Genomic DNA, 19,845 nt, shown 5'->3' with positions numbered 1-19,845 from the left:
CGCCTGCCACCACGCCCAGCTAATTTTTTGTATTTTTAGTAGAGACAGGGTTTCACTGTGTTAGCCAGGATGGTCTCAATCTCCTGACCTCGTGATCCACCCACCTTGGCCTCCCAAAGTCCTGGGATTACAGGCATGAGCCACTGCTCCCGGCCCCACCTTTGCTGATTTTAAGATGAGATTATGCCCAATACTTTGGCCTGTCCTTTCCCCCACCTACCATATTCCTCCACACTGAAAGTACCAAAGGTCTTGCCCTCAGCCACTGCCACAGTGTAGGTGCCCAGCATTGCCTCTGGTGCCAGTTGGAAGGACAGGTCTACAATGCCTTGCTCAGGTACCACTTCCAGCCACTGTGCAATCCTGTTGCTATTTGGATCCTGTCCAATAGAGAAACTGCATGATGTGCCTGCCTGTTTGCTTCCCACTCTGCACTGCAAAACGCAGGTAAAGAAGCAAAGGCAGGTAAAGAACCCCACCCATTGCTCATGACCCCTGTGGTCTGTGTCCAGGAAGAGCAGCTCCCTGTGTTATTTATAACTTTCTTTATGACTGAATTAGGTAAATATTTCTATAGATCCAGCCCTCATTTGGTAGGAAATCTTGTGGATTTTAATGATCAGACTGCGCCCTCTAAAGTGTTATCTCCAGTTTTAGAAAGTAGGACCCAGGATATCATTTACAAAGAATGTTTACTCTGTTTCTGGTTGCTATTAGGGGACAAAGCTGAGGAATTTTTTTTTTTTTTTTTTGAGACAGTCTCTGTCGCCCAGGCTGGAGTGCAGTGGAGCGATCTCGGCTCACTGCGAGCTCCGCCTCCCGGGTTCACTCCATCCTCCTGTCTCAGCCTCTTGAGTAGCTGGGACTACAGGCGCCCGCCACCACGCCCGGCTAATTTTTTTGTATTTTTAGTAGAGATGGGGTTTCACCACGTTAGCGAGGATGGTCTCCATCTCCTGACCTCGTGATCCGCCCACCTCAGCCTCCCAAAGTGCTGGGATTACAGGCGTGAGCCACCGCGCCCAGCCAGCTGAGGAGATTGATTGTAAGATACCTAAAACATGGGTGATTTAATGGAAAAATGGAGGAGATATTGTGGAGAAATCCCCCTCTAGATTCTTTCCTTTAAAACACTTCTCAGGTGTTTATGTTATCATGTACCTGTTGAGAATGCCTATGGCAAGGCCTATTACCTTAGACTAAGAGGAGTACAGAACCAAGCCTGATTACCTTAGGCTAAGAGGAGTACAGAACCAAGCCTGATTACCTTAGACTAAGAGGAGTACAGAACCAACCAAGTCGGCTGGGCACAGAGAAGTTAGGGGAATGAGAGAGCGGTGGAGTCACTACAGAGGCTGGTGTCCTTGTCTACTGAAACGTAGGTGTGAGAGACCAGGAGAGCAGAGGCAAGAGAGCAGGCACAGCTTAGGTGGATGTGGGCGCTCGGTGCCGGGCAGAGTCATGGGGCTCTGGGCCAAGATCTCAGAGTTGCTTCTGTCTTCAAGGTGTACCACCAAATTCTCATTCTTCCTCTTCCACAACTGACAGAGAAGAGAAAAAAACTTCCACTTACCTGTAGTTCCACCACGGAGTACTGAAAAGGAAAACCAGATAATGCGGGTTAAAGAAGGTTGACAGCAATAAGAATAAGTTTGCTGAAAGCAAAAGTTCACAAAGAATTCTTCCTTTCCCTCTTGCCCATTTCTTCATTTCTTCCTCTCTAAATGGCTCTTTTGTGCCTTGAAAAGAATAACAATGGGGGCACAGATTTCTCGGGAGAGAAACAAGGCAGGAGGAGGGGAAGAGCGGGGGCAGGAATCTCAAAAGAATTGCCAGTCTCCAAAAGATTTGAAGAACTGGAGCATCAGACCAGTCTCAGTGCCCTGTGACTGAGCTCTTGCACAACAAATATGCCCTAAAAGAAGTATTAGCACCAGGGGGTTCCTCAATGTTTAAACCTCTTCTTGGTAGCCAACCATCTCCTGGCCTCTTCCTTTACCATCTGAATGCTTGTGGGCAGGGTCCTTACTTTCAAGCATTGCAAATAATTACTTTTAAAATTGTTTGAAATAGTTCCATTGGAGAATCATGTATCAGTTTCCTCAAGACAGTAGTTGCTAAATAGATGCGAAAACCATTAAGTTTGTGAGGAACAGGTCATTGTGCTTGCAACTAGATGAGATTGAAAGCTGGAATTCAGTGAATAGCAGGAGAAGGGCTCAGAGAGAGTGCAAAGGTATTCAAAAGAGAAGACCAGTTTGGATCTAACTTGGAAAGAAGAGAATGAAATCAAGACAGTGCTTGATTTTTTTATTCTTGGGCCAAGTGCCATGTGATGCCAACCAGTGAAGAAGCTGAACCACTGAATACAAATATCAGCCTTGATATTAGGGATAATGGCAATTCTTCAAAAAAAAGCCAAAAAATAAGGAGATATAAGGATCAAGATGAGCTAGGACTTCCACAAACCTAGGCTATATAAACATCAGGAGGAGAATATCACTAAGATTGCTATAGATTTCCATAAAGTCAAAACAAAAAAAACACTTCTTTAGGCCAGATACAGTGGCTCACACCTGTAATCCCAGCACTTTGGGAGGCTGAGGCAGGTGGATCACCTGAGGTCAAGAGTTCAAGCCCAGCCTGGCCAACATGGTGAAACCCTATCTCTACTAAAAATACAAAAATTAGCCGGACGTGGTGGCACACACCCAGCTACTCCAGAGGCTGAGGCAGAAGAATCACTTGAACCCGGACAGCGGAGGTTGCTTGAGCCGAGATCATGCCCCTGCACTCCAGCCTGGGTGACAAAGTGACTCAAAAACAAAATACAAAACAACAACAACAAAAAACACTTAGATAACAAAGTACTTTTCTCACACAGGGATCAAGAATCAGGAAAGACATCACTTGGCCAGAAATAGGCTCTGGAAGAAAATAAGTGTTTCACTAGGAAAGTAGCATTTCTGAGGCCAGGCATGGTGGCTCACACCTATAATCCCAGCACTTTGGGAGGCTGAGGTGGGCAGATCACCTGAGGTCGGGAGTTTGAGACCAGCCTGACCAACATGGTGAAACCACATTTCTACTAAAAATACAAAATTAGCCAGATGTGGTGGTGTGTGCCTGTAAACCCAACTACTCGGGAGGCTGAGGCGGGAGAATCCTTTGAACCCAGGAGGCGGAGGTTGCAGTGAGCTGAGATCCCGCTACTGCATTCCAGCCTGGGCAACACAGCGAAACTCCGTCTCAAAAAAAAAAAAAAAAAAAAAAAAGGAAAGTAGCATTTCCGACTGGAAGTTGCCTGGAGTTTCTGAATAACTGAGTATAGCGATCAAGTTAGGGTCAGTTAATATCAGTCTTCCTTTACTTGTTTGGGGATTAAATATTGTGCTGTGTAAATGAAACCGACTTTGCAAAATTAAAACCGAGGAAATGATGACAGTGAAAGAAGTCAGACCTGACCGACTCCATCTTGCTTCTAGCTTTTAAGCTGTCCTTGTGGATTCCTGGGTGTAAGCCAAACTAACTTTGGGAAGGAATTCAGTTCATGGTTTGACTCTGAAACAAAATTGATAACAGCCCTTTCCCCAAAAGACCCCCTTCTTCCCTGGGGTCCAGTCTGCCTTTGCAGGACTAACAAATTAGCTACAAGATTAGAAATTACAGTTTAGGGGTCATGCAGCCTCTGGCTCCAAGAGTCTGAACCTCCCCAACTTGCTCCTGGGGAGAACATCACTGTTGTAAAACCTAAGATCAGTGCTTGAGATGTTTTGCAGACCCTGCATTCAGTGGATCAGCTGACACCACCCAGACCAGTAATCTGGCTCAATCAGTTCTGCCATCCCACCCAGGAGGAGGAAAACAGCAAGAAAACCTCACTTTGACCATCTATGACTCCATCTCCAATCTGACACTCAGCACTCCCCACTTCCCAAGCCCCTACCTGCCAAATTATCTTTAAAAACTATTTCTTGGCCAGGCACGGTGGCTCACGCCTGTAATCCCAGCACTTTGGGAGGCCAAGGTGGATGGATCACTTGAGGTCGGGAGTTCAAGAACAGCCTGACCAACATGAGGAAACCCCGTCTCTACTAAAAATACAAAAATTAGCCGGGCATGTTGGCGCATGCGTGTAATCCCAGCTACTTGGGAGGCTGAGGCAGGAGAATCGCTTGAACCTGGGAGGCGGAGGTTGCCGTGAGCTGAGATCGCGCCGTTGCACTCCAGCGTGAGCAACAAGAGTGAAACTCCGTCTCAAAAAAAAAAAAAAAAAATCGATTTCCAAATGCTCAGGGAGACTGATTTGGGTAACAATAAAACTCCAGTCTCCCGCACAGCCAGCTCTGCGTGAGTTACTCTTTCTTCATTGCAATTCCCCTGTCTAAGCAGCAGGCAAGGTGAACCCATTAGGTGGTTACATAAACACAATTTTTATTCTAGCTTTCTTGGTAAAATTCCTTTTGTTAATCTCGGTGTTTCAGCTGAATTTGGAGGGAGGGCTTGGCTAGAGTAGAGTGGGGAGGAAGGAATAATTTTACAAGAGAAAGAGAGCCTAACTGCAGAAATCAGAACACCTGGAAGTAACCCCGCATCAGAATCGTAACAGGGGTAGTTAATGAGATCAACTCTGAGGGTAAATGAGTCTAAAATAGTGCTGCCACGGGCCACACTTTGAACCCAGCACCTCCTTGTTGCAGCTCTAGGGAAAACAGTCTGTTAAGAAATCAGTACTCAGGCCAGGTGCAGTGACTCAGTCCTATAATCCCAACACTTTGGGAGACTGAAGCGAGAGAGGCCAGGAGTTCAAGACCAGCCTGGGCAACAAGGTGAGACTCCCCCATCTCTACAAAAAATAAAATAATTGGCCAAGTGTGGTAGCGCACACCTGTGGTCCCAGCTACTGGAGAGACTGAGATGGGAAGATTACTTGAGCCCGGGGCAGGGTCAAAGCTGCAGTGAGCCATGACTGTGCCACTGCACTCCAGCCTAGGTGACAGAATAAGGCCTTGTCTTAAAATGTTAAAAATAAATAAATAAAATTTAAAAAGTAAAAAATAAGTACTCAACATTATACTGAACTCCTACCAAAGAAAAGCTACAGGTGATGGGAAGCAGGAACTGAACGGAAATCTATATTGGGAAAGAGAGTAGCGGGTAGGGCATTGCTAATCATAACAAGCTAATAACTTCCCTGCACACAGGGAAAGGAAACAGCAGCTCTGAGAACATGGAGAAGGAAAATGGAAATTTTCATGCGCGTCCGTGTGAAGAGACCATCAAACAGGCTTTGCGTGAGCAATAAAGCTGTTTATTTCACCTGGGTGCAGGTGGGCTGAGTCTGAAAAGAGTCAGCGAAGGGAGATAGGGGTGGGGCCGTTTTAAAGGATTTGGGTAGGTAAAGGAAAATTACAGTCAAAGGGGGTTTGTTCTCTGGCGGGCAGGAGTGCGGGTCGCAAGGTGCTCAGTGGGTGCGCTTTTTGAGCCAGGAAAAGGACTTTCACAAGGTAATGTCATCACTTAAGGCAAGGACCGGCCATTTTCACTTCTTTTGTGGTGGAATGTCATCAGTTAAGGTGGGGCAGGGCAAATTCACTTCTTTTGTGATTCTTCACTTACTTCAGGCCATCTGGGCATATACGTGCAAGTCACAGGGGATGCAATGGCTTGGCTTGGGCTCAGAGGCCTGACATTCCTGCCTTCTTATATTAATAAGAAAAATAAAACAAAATAGTGTTGAAGTCTTGGGGCGGCGAAAATTTTTGGGGGTTGGTATGGAGAGAGAGAATGGGCGATGCTTCTCAGGGCTGCTTCGAGCGGGATTGGGGCAGTGTGGGAACCTAGAGTGGGAGAGATTAAGCTGAAGGAAGATTTTGTAGTAAGGGGTGATATTGTGGGGTTGTTAGAAGAAACACTTGTTGTGTAGAATTATAGGTGATGGCCTGGATACGGTTTTGTATGAATTGAAAAACTAAATGGAATAAGAGAAGGAGAAAAACAGGTATTAAAGGTCTAAGAATAGGGAGGACCCAGGACATCTGATTAGAGAGTGCCTAAGGAGATTTAGCATAGTCCTGCCAGCAAAGATTATTTACTTCAAAAGTTTAGAGTGGTGGTTTGGGGATAGCACCAGGAGATATCAGCTGTGATGGCTTGGAAAAACAGTGTAAACTGGCAGTGTAAACAAGAGCAGGGCATGTATGAGTAGTTAAGAACGGTGAATAGGAGTATGACTAGACAGAAGATAGTAGGGATGACAAGTTTTTTGGGGCACAGTCTAAGTTGGTCTGGTGTCTGGAATGAGACTGGGGCCTAATAAAAAGGAGCATCTATACAGGAGCTTAAATGGGCTGTACCTTGTAGCATTCCGAGGACAGGCCTGAATTCTGAGAAGTGAAAGTGGTAAAAGTATTGTCCAGTCCTTTTTAAGTTGGTGGCTAAGCTTGGTGAGGTGTGTTTTTAAAAGACCATTAGTCTGTCACTGAATACTAAGAGCCTGAAAAAATGCTTGGCTGATTTGACTAATAAAGGCTGGTCTGTTATCAGACTGTATAGAGGTGGGAAGGCTAAACTGAGGAATTATGTCTGACAGCAGGGAAGAAATGACTGCGGTGGCCTTCTCAGACCCTGTAGGAAAGGCCTCTACTTATCTAGTGAAAGTGTCTACTTAGACTAAGAGGTATTTTAGTTATCTGACTCGGGGCATGTTGAGTAAAGCTAATTTGCCAGTCCTGGGTGGGGGCAAGTCTTCAAGCTTGATGTGTAGGGAAGGGAGGGGGCCTGAATAATCCCTGAGGAGTAGTAGAATAGCAGATGGAACACTGAGAAGTTATTTCCTTGAGGATAGATTTCCATGATGGAAAGGAAATGAGAGGTTCTAAGAGGCAGGCTAGTGGCTTGTACTATAGCATAGCCTGCCTTTGCCGGTGTGTGGCGATTAGGCCTGGTGGAACTGCCATCAATAAATCAAGCGTGATCAGGGTGAGGTACAGGAAAGAAGTAAATATGGGGAAATGGGGTGAATGTCAGGTGGATCAGAGAGATACAGTCATGGGGGTCAGGTGTGGTATCAGGAATAATGTGGGAGGCGGGATTGAGGTCCGGGCCAGGAACAATGGTAATTGTGGGACTTAACAAAGAGTGAGTACAGCTGAAGGATCCAGGGAGCAGAAAGTATATGCGTCAGGTGTGAGGAAGAAAATAGATTTTGGAAGTTATGAGAACTGTAGAGAGTGAGTTGAGCAGAGTTTGTGATTCTAAGGGCCTCTAAAAGTATTAGGGCGGCAGCAGCCGCTGCACGGAGACATGATGGCTAGGCTAAAACAGTAAGGTCAAGTTGTTTGCACAGAAATGCTACAGGGTGTGGGCCTGGCTCTTGTGTAAGAATTCTGACCACACTAACCATGCCTAGGAAAGAAAGGAGTTGTTGTTTTGTAAGGGATTGAGGTTTGGGAAATTAATCAGACACGATCAGCAGGGAAAGCTCGTGTGTTTTTATGAGAATTATGCCGAGATAGGTAACAGATGAGGAAGAAATTTGGGCTTGACTGAAGTAATGGGGGCTGTCTGTGAAGCCTTGCGGCAGTACAGCCCAGGTAATTTGCTGAGCCTAATGGGTGTCAGGGTCAGTCCAAGTGAAAGTGAAAAGAGGCTGGGATGACAGGTGCAAAGGAATAGTAAAGAAAGCATGTTTGAGATCCAGAACAGAATAATGGATTGTGGAGGGAGGTATTGAGGATAGGAGAGTATATGGGTTTGGCACCATGGGGTGGATAGGCAAAACAATTTGGTTGATAAGGCGCAGATCCTGAACTAACTGGTAAGGCTTGCCTGGTTTTAGGACAGGTAAAATGGGGGAATTGTAAGGAGAGTTTATAGGCTTTAAAAGGCCATGCTGTAGCAGGGGAGTGATAACAGGCTTTAACCCTTTCAAAGCATGCTGTGGGATGGGATCTTGGCATTGAGTGGGGTAAGGGTGATTAGGTTTTAATGAGATGGTAAGGGGTGCATGATCGGTTGCCAAAGAGGGAGGAGAGGTATCTTATACTTGTGGGTTAAGGCGGGGGAATACAAGAGGAGGACGCAAAGGAGGCTTTGGATTGGGAAGAAGGGCAGCAATGAGATGTGGCTGTAATCCAGGAATAGTCAGGGAAGCAGATAATTTAGTTAAAATGTCTCGGCCTAATAGGGGAACTGAGCAGGTGGGGATAACTGAAAGGAGTGCTTAAAAGAGTATTGTCTAAGTTGCCACTAGAGTTGGGGAGTTTTAAGAGGTTTAGAAGCCTGGCCATCAATACCTACAACAGTTATGGAGGCAAGGGAAACAGGCCCTTGAAAAGAAGGTAATGTGGAGTGGGTAGCCTCCGTATTGATTAAGAAGGGGACGGACGCCGGGCGCGGTGGCTCACGCCTGTAATCCCAGCACTTTGGGAGGCCGAGGTGGGCGGATCACGAGGTCAGGATATCGAGACCATCCTGGCTAAAACGGTGAAACTCCATCTCTACTAAAAATACAAAAAATTAGCCGGGCGTGGTGGTGGGCGCCTGTAGTCCCAGCTACTCAGGAGGCTGAGGCAGGAGAATGGCGTGAACTCGGGAGGCAGAGCTTGCGGTGAGCCGAGATCGCGCCACTGCACTCCAGCCTGGACGACAGAGCGAGACTCAGTCTCAAAAAAAAAAAAAAAAAAGAAGGGGATGGACTTACTTTCCACTGTGAGAGTTACCTAAAACTCGGTGTCTATGATGGTCTACAGGGCTCCCGAGGTGATTGGGCAGCGTCAGTCTTCAGCCGCTAAGCCAAGAAGATCTGGGAAGCAGTCAGAGAGCCTTGGGCCAGAGTTCCAGGGGCTCTGGGAGTGGCTGCCAGGTGAGTTGGACAGTCCAATTTCCAGTGGGGTCCCGCACAGATGGGATGCGGCTTAGGAGGAATCCTGGGCTGCAGGCATTCCTTGGCCTGGTGGCCAGATTTCTGGCACTTGTAGCAAGCTCCTGGGGGAGGAGGTTCTGGAGGAACGCCTGGCCACTGCGGTTCAGGCGTTTGGAAGTTCTTGTGTGCTGGAGATGTGGCTGGGGTTTGTCTCACAGTGGAGGCAAGGAATTGCAATTTTTTTCTATTATTGTACACCTTGAAGGCGAGGTTAATTAAGTCCTGTTGTGGGGTCTGAAGGCCAGATTCTAATTTTTGGAGTTTTATTTAATGTCGGGAGCAGATTGGGTAATAAAATGTATATTGAGAATAAGATGGCCTTTTGACCTTTTAGGGTCTAAGGCTGTAAAGCGTCTCAGGGTTGCTGCCAAATGAGCCATGAACTGGGGCTGGCTTTTTATATTTGATAAAAAAGAGCCTAAACGCTATCTGATTTGGGATAAAGAAAAAGGAGCATTAACCTTGACTATGCCTTTGGCTCCAGCCACCTTTTTAAGAATAAATTGCTGGGCAGGTCGGGGAGGGCTAGTCATGGAACGAAACTGTAAGCCGGACCGGGTGTGAGGAGGGGAGGTGATAAAAGGATTATAGGGTGGAGGAGCAGAGGCTGAGGAAGAATTGGGACCTAGCTCGGCCTGGCGAGGAGGGGAGAGGTCAGATGGGTCTGTAGAAAAGGAAGATTAGAAAGACTCAGCGACGCTTGGGGTTGGGATTGAGGGGACAGGCGGGAGGGAAAGAAGGAAGATTTGGGATGAGTTGCACTGGGCACAGAGATAGGAAGGGACTAATGTGTAAAAGAATGCCTGGATGTCAGGCACCTCTGACCATTTGCCCATTTTACGACAAGGATTATTTAGATCTTGTAGGATGGAAAAATTGAAAGTGCTGTTTTCCTGCTATTTGGAACTACTGTCGAGTTTGTATTGTGGTCAAGCAGCATTGCAGAAGAAAATAAGATGCTTAGATTTTAGGTCAGGTGAGAGTTGAAGAGGTTTTCAGTTCTTAAGAACACAGGCTAAGGGAGAAGAAGGAGGAATGGAAGGTGGAAGCTTGCCCATAGTGAAGGAGGCAAGCCCAGAGAAAAGAATAGAGACACGGAGAAGGGGTCGGGGGTTCTTGCCCTCCAGAAAAGCAGAGAAGGGGTCGGGGCATGGAAATAAGGGATTGGGGCACAGAGGTATGAGGTTGGGGCATGGAAATAAGGGATCGGGGCACAGAGATGAGGTCGGGGTGCGGAAATAAGCGATTGGGGGGTTCTTGCCCCCTAGAAAAGTGGGACTTGCTCCTAAGGGTGAAGGAGAAGGGGTTGGGGGTTTCTTGCCCCCCAGAAAATCAGAGAAGGGGTAGAGACACAGAGAGAAGGGGTTGGGATACTTGCCCCTTCCCCAGAAAAGCGGGACTTGCCGCTAAGGATGAAGGACCAAGGCAGGCGTCCCTGCGTGGTCTGACACCTCTGGAACGTGGGTGAATAATCAGAGAGGTGTCCCTGCAATGATTAAACACCAAGGGAAGGCTGCCTTCCCTGTCCGTGACTGGAGCCGGAGTTTTGGGTCCACGGATAAAACGTGTCTCCTTTGTCTCTATCAGAAAATGAAGGGAATTGAAATTAAGAGAAGGGAGAGATTGAAGTGTGGCGTCAAGATTCAAAGGAGAAAGAGGTTGAGGGATAGTGAGGGAGGTTGGAGAAGAGAGTAAAAAGAGGCCCCTTACCGGATTTGAAATTGGTGAGGTGTTTCTTGGGCTGGTCGGTCTGAGGACCTGAGGTTGTAGGTGGATCTTTCTCACGGAGCAAAGAGCAGGAGGACAGGGGATTGATCTCCCAAGGGAGGTCCCCCGATCTGAGTCACGGCATGAAATTTCATGCGCGTCCGTGTGAAGAGACCACCAAACAGGCTTTGTGTGAGCAACAAGGCTGTTTGTTTCACCTGGGTGCAGGTGGGCTGAGTCCAAAAAGAGAGTCAGCGAAGGGAGATAGGGGTGGGGCCGTTTTATAGGATTTGGGTAGGTAAAGGAAAATTACAGTCAAAGGGGGTTTGCTCTCTGGCGGGCAGGAGTGGGGGGGTCGCAAGGTGCTCAGTGGGGGAGCTTTTTGAGCCAGGATGAGCCAGGAAAAGGACTTTCACAAGGTAATGTCATCACTTAAGGCAAGGACCGGCCATTTTCACTTCTTTTGTGGTGGAATGTCATCAGTTAAGGTGGGGCAGGGCAAATTCACTTCTTTTGTGATTCTTCACTTACTTCAGGCCATCTGGGCATATACGTGCAAGTCACAGGGGATGCGATGGCTCGGCTTGGGCTCAGAGGCCTGACAGAAATCATGCTTTCTCTATGTTTATCTCTAAAAGTTTCATTTGAATACACAAGCTGTGACAGACGGAAGAGGAAGAAAGCAGGGGAGTCCAGGAGATAAGTGTCTCAGCAGCATGTAGAAATGACACATGCTCCAGCTTGAGATCAAACCTATTGTGAGGCTGATGATTCTAGGGATGGGAGTCCAAGGAAAAATCAAATATTTGCAAAATGTTGCTACATTTTAACCTTTGGCATATATTTATTTAATGTTGCCTTAAGAGAATTACCTACTTTGTAAATTATTTTGTCTCATAGAAACAGTGGAAGCAGACATTCTCCTTCCTGCCTTAAAAAAAAAAAAAACTTTTGTCAGTCATGAAGACAAGGTCTTGAAGTTTGCAAAACTCTTGAAAGGGGGCTGAGTGTGGTGGCTCTTGTCTGTAATCCCAGCACTTTGGGAGGCCGAGGTGGGTGGAACACTTGAGGTCAGGAGTTTGACACCAGCCTGGCCAACATGGTGTAACCCTGTTTTTACTAAAAATACAAAAATTAGCTGGGCGTGGTGGTGCGCGCCTGTAATCCCAAGTACTTGGGAGGCTGAGGCAGGAGAATTACTTGAACCCAGGAGGCGGAGGTTGTAGTGAGCCAAGGTCACACCATTGCACTCCAGCCTGGGCCACAGAGCGAGACTCTGTCTCTAAATAAACAAATAAATAAAATAAAATGACAAGGAGCGTAACTATCTCTCAAGAACCTGATTGATGTGTAGATACTGAAGCTGAGAACTGGTTACCTCTGCTTATTCCTAGGCTGATTTAGGCTAGCTCCCTGAGGCTAGCCCAGCCCTTCCAGTCCCACACACACAGCAGTCTCCAACCCAGAGGGCCTCGCCTTGCCACACCCAGGCTGAGAGGACTTCCACCTTTGGAGAGAATCTCTCATCCTTTTCCCTATTCTCTCAGTCTGTGCCACTCCATTTCCTCCTCCCAACTCACCTTGTCATTCACTGGAATGAAGTTGCTATCCATGGTGACAATGCGGAAATACACTGGAAGGGAACAGGCATCATTAGCAAAGGGGCTGTTTCCTGGCTCAGGATTATCATTATTATTATTATTATTTTTGAAACAGGGTCTCACTCTGTCACCCAGGTTGGAGTGCAGTGGTACAACCATGGCTCACTGCAGCCTCAAACTCCTGGGCTCAAGTGATTCTCCTACCCCAGCCTCTGCAGCAGCTGGGACCACAGGCAGGCACCACCACACTCGGCTAATTTTTGTAGGCACAGGGTTTCACCATGTTGGCCAGGCTGGTCTACGAACTCCTGACCTCAGGTGATCCACCTGCCTTGGCCTCCCAGAGTGCTGGGATTATAGGCGTGAGCCACCGCGTCCGGCCTCCTGCTCAGAATCTTTCCTCCATCCCCCCTCCTTCCTCACACATGCTCTGAGTCAGCAAAACCCCAACAGGTTTTACTTTTTTACAAAACCTACTCTGAGAGTGAGGTAAAGCCCAGACACAGGCCTGGAGCTCAGGAGGCAGAGCAAGAGGCAGAATAGAAGCCACTGTTGACCACTCTCCTCATCTGCCACGGGAACACCAAACTGAACAACTGTCCACACAATACAGCACCGTCATAAGAACTAAAAATCAGATGAGTGATCACAGTGCCCGGTTTTAACTTCATATCACTGAAAGAGGCACTGAAGAGGGTAGAAAACACACACTTGAATTGCTGATTCACCCCCCTCCCCGCCATCCCCCAGCAGTGACTGTGTGGGACAGAGACAGAATCGATGAACTTGAGGGAAGGAGAGCACAGTGACTGTGGGACTTGGCATTGGAACTCAGTGCTGCCCAATCACAGGGGAAAGTACACAGGGCAGAACTCAGCATTTAGACCAGCCTTAGCCCGGGGCGAATTGCCCATCCCAGCAGTTGGAAGCTGAGTTCCGATTAGCCCCTGGGGCTCTGAATAGTCAGCAGTGATAGCTGGGCAGTACTTGTTGTGGGCCTTGGGTGAGACTCAGAGACATGCTGGCTTCCAGTGATTCAGCACGTTCCCAGCTGTGGTGACTATGGGGAGAGACTCCTTCTACTTGAGAAAAGGAGAGGGAAGAGTGAAGGGGACTTTGTCTTGCAGCTTAGGTACCAGCTCAGCCACAGTGGGGTAGAGCACCAAGCAGGCCCTTGGGGTCCCCAGGTATGGGCCGTGGCTCTTGGATGGCATTTCTGGACCTGCTGTTTGTCAGAGGAGAGCTCACTGCCCTGAAAAGAGAGTCCCAGGCCAGGCACCATTCACCACTAGCTGATGAAAGGAGCCCTTGGGCCTTGAGAGAACACTGGAAGTATCCAGGCAGTACTCGCCGTGGGCCTGGAGTAGTGGTGGCCACAGGGAGAGACTCCTCTGTGGAAAGGGGAAGGAAGAGTGGGAAGGACTTTGGCTTGTGGCTTGGGTGCCAACTCAGCTGCAGTAGAACAGAACACCAGCTAGATTCCTAAGGTTTCTGACTCCAGGCCCTGGCTCACAGATTACATCTCTGGACCTTCCAGGGTCACGGGGAACTCACCACCCTGAAGGGGAGGACACGAGCCTGGCTGGCTTTGTCACCTGCTGACTGTAGAGCCCTAGGGCCTTGAGCAAACATAGGGAGTAGCCAGGTACTGGTTACCACAGGCCTTGGGTGACACAGTACAGTGCTGGCTTCAGAGCTGTCCCGGTGCAGTCCTAATGCTGGCGGCCACAGGGGTGCTTGTGTCACCCCTCTCTCCAGGCAGCTCAGCACCAAGAGAGAAACTCTGTTTTAGAGAAAGTAAGGGAAGAGAACAAGAGTCTCCACCTGGTAATCTGGAATTCTTCCAGATCTTATCCAAGACCATCAAGGAGGTACCTCTATGAGCCTTCAAGAGCCACAGAGATACTGAGCATGGTGTCTTCCCTAATGCAGATGCACTGCAGAGTCCAAAAACTTAGATTACGACACCCAAGTCCCTTCAAATACCTGGAAAGTCTGCCCAAGGAGGACAGGTACAAACAAGTCCAGAATGCAAAGACTACATTAAATACCTAACTCTTCAATGCCCAGACACCAACGAACATCCACATCAAGACCATCTTGGAAAAAATTACCTCACCAGACGAACTAAATAAGGCATCAGCAACCAATCTTGGAGAAACAAAGATAGTGATCTTTCAGATCGAGAATTCAAAATAGCTGTTTTGAGGAAACTCAACAAAATTTTAGATAACACAGAAGGAATTCAGAATCCTATCAGATAAGTTTAACAAAGAGAAAAAAAAAGGTATTGACTTTAAAGAGGAGGTAGAGAGAGAAAATGAGATGGAAAGTTTATTCAAAGTGAAAATAACAGAGAACTTTTCAAACCTAGAGAAAGATATCAATATTATTATTTGAGACAGTCTCACTCTGTTGCCCAGGCTGGAGTGCAGTAGTGTGATCTTGGCTCGCTGCAACCTCCGCCTCCCTGGTTCAAGCGATTCTCCTGCCTCAGCCTCCCCAGTAGCTGGGATTACAGGCACGGGCCACCATGCTTGGCTAATTTGGTATTTTTAGTAGAGACACGGTTTTGCCATGTTGGCCAGGCTGGTCTCGAACTACTCACCTCAGGTGATTTGCCCACCTCAACCTCCCAAAGTGCTGGGATTACAACATGAGCCACCGAGCCCAGCTGAGAAAGATATCAATATTAAGTACAAGATTATAGAACACCAAGCAGATTTAACCCAAATGAGTCTACCTCAAGACATTTAATAATCAAACTCCCAAACATCAAGGAATTAAAAAAAAAAGAATCCTAAAAGTGCAAGAGGACAGACGTGGTGGCTTACGCGTGTAATCCCAGCACTTTGGGAGGCCGAGTAGGGGGGATAACTTGACGTCAGGAGTTGGAGACCAGCCTGGCCAACATGGTGAAACCCCGTCTTTACTAAAAATACAAAAATTAGCCAGGCATGGTGGCCCTCACCTGAAATCCCAGCTATTTGGGAGGCTGAGGCAGGAGAATCGCTTGAACCCAGGAGGCAGAGGCTGCAATGAGCAACCATTTATTGCATTCCAGCCTGGGTGACAGAATGAGACTCCATCTCAAAAAACAAAACAAACAAACAAAAACAAAAATTAGCCGGGCATGGTGGTGCACGCCTGTACTCCCAACTACTTGGGATGCTGAAGCACAAGAATCACTTGAACCCAGGAGGCGCAGGCTGCAGTAAGCAGTGATCCCGCCACTGCACTCCAGAGCCTGGGCAACAGAGGGAGACTCTGTCTCAAAAACAAAAAAAATTCAGTAACATTTCTATATGCCAACAGGGAACAATCTGAAAAGGAAATTAAGAAAGATAATTCCATTTACAATAGCTATAAATAATATAAAATACCTAGGAATAAACTTTACCAAAGTGAAAGATCTCAACAATAAAAACTATAAAATACTGATGAAAGAAATTGAAGAGGACACACAAAAACATGAAAAGAGATTTCATGTTTCTGGATTGGAAGAATTGATATTGTTAAAATTCCATACTACTTAAGGCAATCTACAGATTCAATGCAATCCCTATCAGAATACTAATGACATTCTTCACAGAAATTCTACATCCTAAATCTTAGGACTTTTGTAAAAAAAAAAAAAAAAATCATAAAATTTTTATGGAACCACAAAAGACCTAAAATAGCCAAATCTATTCTGAACAAAAAGAACAAAGCTGGAAGAATCACATTACATGACTTCAAATTATACTGCAAAGCTATGGTAACCAAAACAGTGTGGTACTGTCATAAAAACAAATACATAGACCAATGGAACAGAATAGAGAACCCAGAAACAAATCCACACGTCTACAGTGAACTCATTTTTGACAAAGGTGACAAGAGTATACACTGGAGAAAGCACAGGCTCTTCAATAAATGGTGCTGGGAAAATTGGATATCCATATGCAGAAGAATGAAACTAAACCCTCATCTCTCTCCATATAGAAAAATCAAGTCAAAATGGATGAAAGATTTAAATCTAATACCTCAATCTATGAAACTATTATATATAAGAAAACCTTGGGGAAAGTCTCCAGAACATTGGTCTGGGCAAAGATTTCTTGAGTAATACCCAAGGAGCACAGGAAACCAAAGCAAAAAATGGACAAACAGAATCACATCAAGTTAAAAAGCTTCTGCACAGCAAAGGAAACAATCAACAAAGAGACAACCGACAGAATGAAAGAAAATATTTGCAAACTACCCATCTGACAAGGGATTAATAACCAGAATATATAAGGAGCTCAGACAACTCTATGGGAAAACATCTAGTAATCAGATTAAAGAATGGGCAAAAAGATCTGAATAGACATTTCTCAAAAGAAGACATACAAATGGCAAACAGGTATATAAAAAAAGTGCTCAAATCATTGACTGTCAGAGAAATGTAAATCAAAACCACAGTGAGATATTATCTCACCCCAGTTAAAATGGCTTTTTCCCAAAAGACGAACACTAATAAATGCTGGTGAGGATGTGGAGAAAAGAGAACCCTCATACACTGTTGGTGGGAATGTAAATTAGTACAACCACTATGGAGAACAGTTTGGAGGTTTCTGAAAAAAACTAAAAATAGAGCTTCCATATAATCCCACAAGCCCACTGCTAAGTATATATCCAAAAGAAAGGGAATCAATATATATATCAAAGAGCTATCTGCACTCCCGTGTTTATTGCATCAGTATTCACAATAGCCAAGATATGGAAGCAACCTAAGTGTCTATGAACAGATGATAAAAAATGGATTTAAAAATGTGGTAAACATACATAATGGAGTACTATTCACCCACAAACAAGAATGAGACCCCATCCTTTGCAATAGCATGAATGGAACAGGAGGTCATTATGTTAAGTAAAATAAACCAGACACAGAAAGAGAAACTTTGCATGTTCTCACTTATTTGTGGGAGCTAAAAATTAAAACAATTGAACTCATGGAGATAGAGAATAGAATAATAATTTTTAAGTGTGTGGAAAAAATAAGGCAAAATGAAAAAAAATTTTTTTAAGGAGAGAGAGAACAGAATGATGGTTACCAGACGCTGGGAAGGGTAGTGGTGGGCAGGGTGAGGGGTGGGGTGGGAATGGTTAATGGGTACAAAAATATAGTTAGATAGAATGAATAGGATCTAGGGATCTTGCAGTTTTTAGCACAATAGTGTGACTACGGTCAACAATAATTTATTGCACATTTAAAAATTACTGAGAGTATAATTGGATTGTTTGTAATACAAGGAAATGATAAATGCTTGAGGTGATGGATACACATGTACCCTGATGTAATGATTACACATTGCATGTACGTATCAAAATATCTCATCTACCCCATAAATATATATACATCAGCTATGTACCCACAAAAATTTTAAATTAAAAAAAAAAAAAACCCAAACATAATTTCTCTTCAGGGCGCCTGACTTTGAAATCTCAGAATGAAGTGCCCCTGTAAGGACGAATGAACAAATACAAAAGAAAAAGAAAAAAGCCAGTAGCTCAAGCCAAATGCCCTCAGTGCTTTCTTAGCCATTTATAAGCAGCTTGTTGTAAGGCCCAGCAACCCAACTATACTTGCCAAATTCTAGTCCAGAAGAAATGTGTACTTTTGTTTTAGATACACACACACAGTAGCAACCCCCACCTACTTCTCTTGCTTGTGTAGCACAGCATGTATTCAACACTCGTAATACTGAATCCCCCCAGATTTTCCTCCCTTCTGCACTCCTTGTTTCCAAAGCCTAAACCACAAATCCCCCCTTTACCCCTGTGCACAGCGGTTTCCCCAGGTTTTAGTCGAACCCCAAATATGTGACCCTTACCTTGCTGCCCTGGGGTGTAGATAGGTTTGTCAGTCTGTACAAAGGTGCCACTCCCCTGCCTCTGAATTAGAACCTCCTTCTTCTCCTCAAAGCTGATGTTATTTCCAACTCCCGACACCCATATTGTGGCCACTTCTTCTGTGCCACCAGCAGGAGGTGGTACCTGACCAAGAAAGGGGACTTCTGGGGAGGAGTAAGGGATTGGGGGAACAGAATCAACTGGTCTCAACCCAACAGTGAGTTAAAGGAAAGACCTGAGTTAGATGGGGGTAGCAAGGATAGAGACATAAAACAAATTACCAGGAGGAAGAATTAAGGTCAGGAACTAAAGGGAGAAATCCTAGGTCAAGGAAATTGTGGGTGAGTTATAGCCGGGGATTGAGGTTAAGAAAAAATAGGTTTAGAGGCCGTGGCAAAAGATAACAGAAATTACACTTTTTTTTTTTTTTTTTTTTTTTTGAGATGGAGTCTTGCTCTGTAGCCCAGGCTGGAGTACAGTGGCACAATCTCGGCTCACTGCAAGCTCTGCCTCCCGGGTTCAGGCCATTCTCCTGCCTCAGCCTCCCGAGTAGCTGGGACTACAGGTGCCCGCCACCACGCCCGGCTCATTTTTTGTACTTTTAGTAGAAACGGGGTTTCACCGTGTTAGCCAGGATGGTCTCGATCTCCTGACCTCATGATCCGCCCGCCTCGGCCTCCCAAAGTGCTAGGATTACAGGCATGAGCCACCGCACCCGGCCAGAAATTCTGCTTAAAGTAGATTATAGTAAGCCTAGGGAGGAGAATAGGCGAGTAAGGGATTTGAGTTAGGGCTGAGTCTGTGCTTACAAGAAAGGAGATACAATGTAAGTGCCTCTTCTTTAGTCCAGAGTGTTCTAGCAACTTCTGGGTCTTGTCCTTGGTCTCCAGAGTAACCGTGAATTTAACATCACAGTACCCAGGGCTCAGGTCCAAACAAACCTTCTGAACGGAGGGGAAATTTAGCCGGGCTGGTAATGTCACCAGGTAGTTTCTATGAAAGAAACAGAAGGATTTCAGGGCAGTAATGATTCATTCACTCGAGGCAAAATTCAGCACTCTCCTAAGGGCTCAGCATGTAGCGGTGAATTAGACAGACCAAGCCCCTGCCTTCCTTATGCACCTCATTTGCTACAAGAAGCAGAGAAGCAACAACTCAGTGCACAGTCTCAAACTTCCAGCATCAGGAGACCCTCACCGAGAACACATGCCTAGAGCACCAATGAGGAAATTAGGCCTATTTCAGAAAACAGGGTACATTTTAATATTTATCTTTTTTAAAGCTTCCTCTGCATGCCTCAGCCTTCCTCTCTGGGTAAAGGATCCGTGGAACCAAAGAAGAGAAAAAAGGAGGAGAAAATTAAGATAAACCAAAGTTGATCTCCCCATCTCCATATAAATGTTTGAGAAAGTTAGGCAAAGCAGCTGCTGCCATAATAAACCAATTCTGACACCGAGCACTCACGGAAGTTCTTCTGCGATGGCTGGCGATAGGGCCAACATTCCTAGAAGGAGCTGAGCCCACATCTTTGTGGGTGAGACAGATTTTCCAGGGTCAGGGGCAGAGATCCGCTCTGCGCAGCTTTATATACTGACTCCAGGTAGGGTGTGCAGCGATGACTGATGCTATCGTCAATCACCTCCTGGCACCTGGAACATAGGAGGACTGTGTTCCTCCTTCTCTAACCACCGGGTTAGGTGGTGGACCAGGGGAGGGCCACTATTCACTTCTTTAAAGTTG

At 46.0% G+C, this 19,845-nt stretch overlaps 1 protein-coding gene across 1 annotated transcript in view; it reads right to left on the bottom strand.

Annotated features, from left to right (window-relative positions):
* The window catches only part of LOC116472177 (alpha-2-macroglobulin-like protein 1), a 63,595-nt gene extending 43,964 nt beyond the window's left edge, over positions 1–19,631 (bottom strand). The window contains exons 1-6 of the mRNA XM_032158977.3: positions 19,570–19,631; positions 18,915–19,098; positions 18,087–18,249; positions 12,214–12,266; positions 1,574–1,594; positions 221–380 (exon numbers count right to left, since the gene is read on the bottom strand). Of these exons, the coding sequence (XP_032014868.1) occupies positions 221–380; positions 1,574–1,594; positions 12,214–12,266; positions 18,087–18,249; positions 18,915–19,098; positions 19,570–19,631 (643 nt within the window). The remainder of the gene's footprint in view (positions 1–220; positions 381–1,573; positions 1,595–12,213; positions 12,267–18,086; positions 18,250–18,914; positions 19,099–19,569) is intronic.
* Positions 19,632–19,845: the final 214 nt, after the last annotated feature.

This window comes from Hylobates moloch, unplaced genomic scaffold, assembly GCF_009828535.3.
Source record: "Hylobates moloch isolate HMO894 unplaced genomic scaffold, HMol_V3 SCAFFOLD_8, whole genome shotgun sequence".
Taxonomy (NCBI): domain Eukaryota; kingdom Metazoa; phylum Chordata; class Mammalia; order Primates; family Hylobatidae; genus Hylobates; species Hylobates moloch.
The sequence above is the reverse complement of the archived record's forward strand: the minus strand, read 5'-3'. Positions and strand labels throughout refer to the sequence as shown.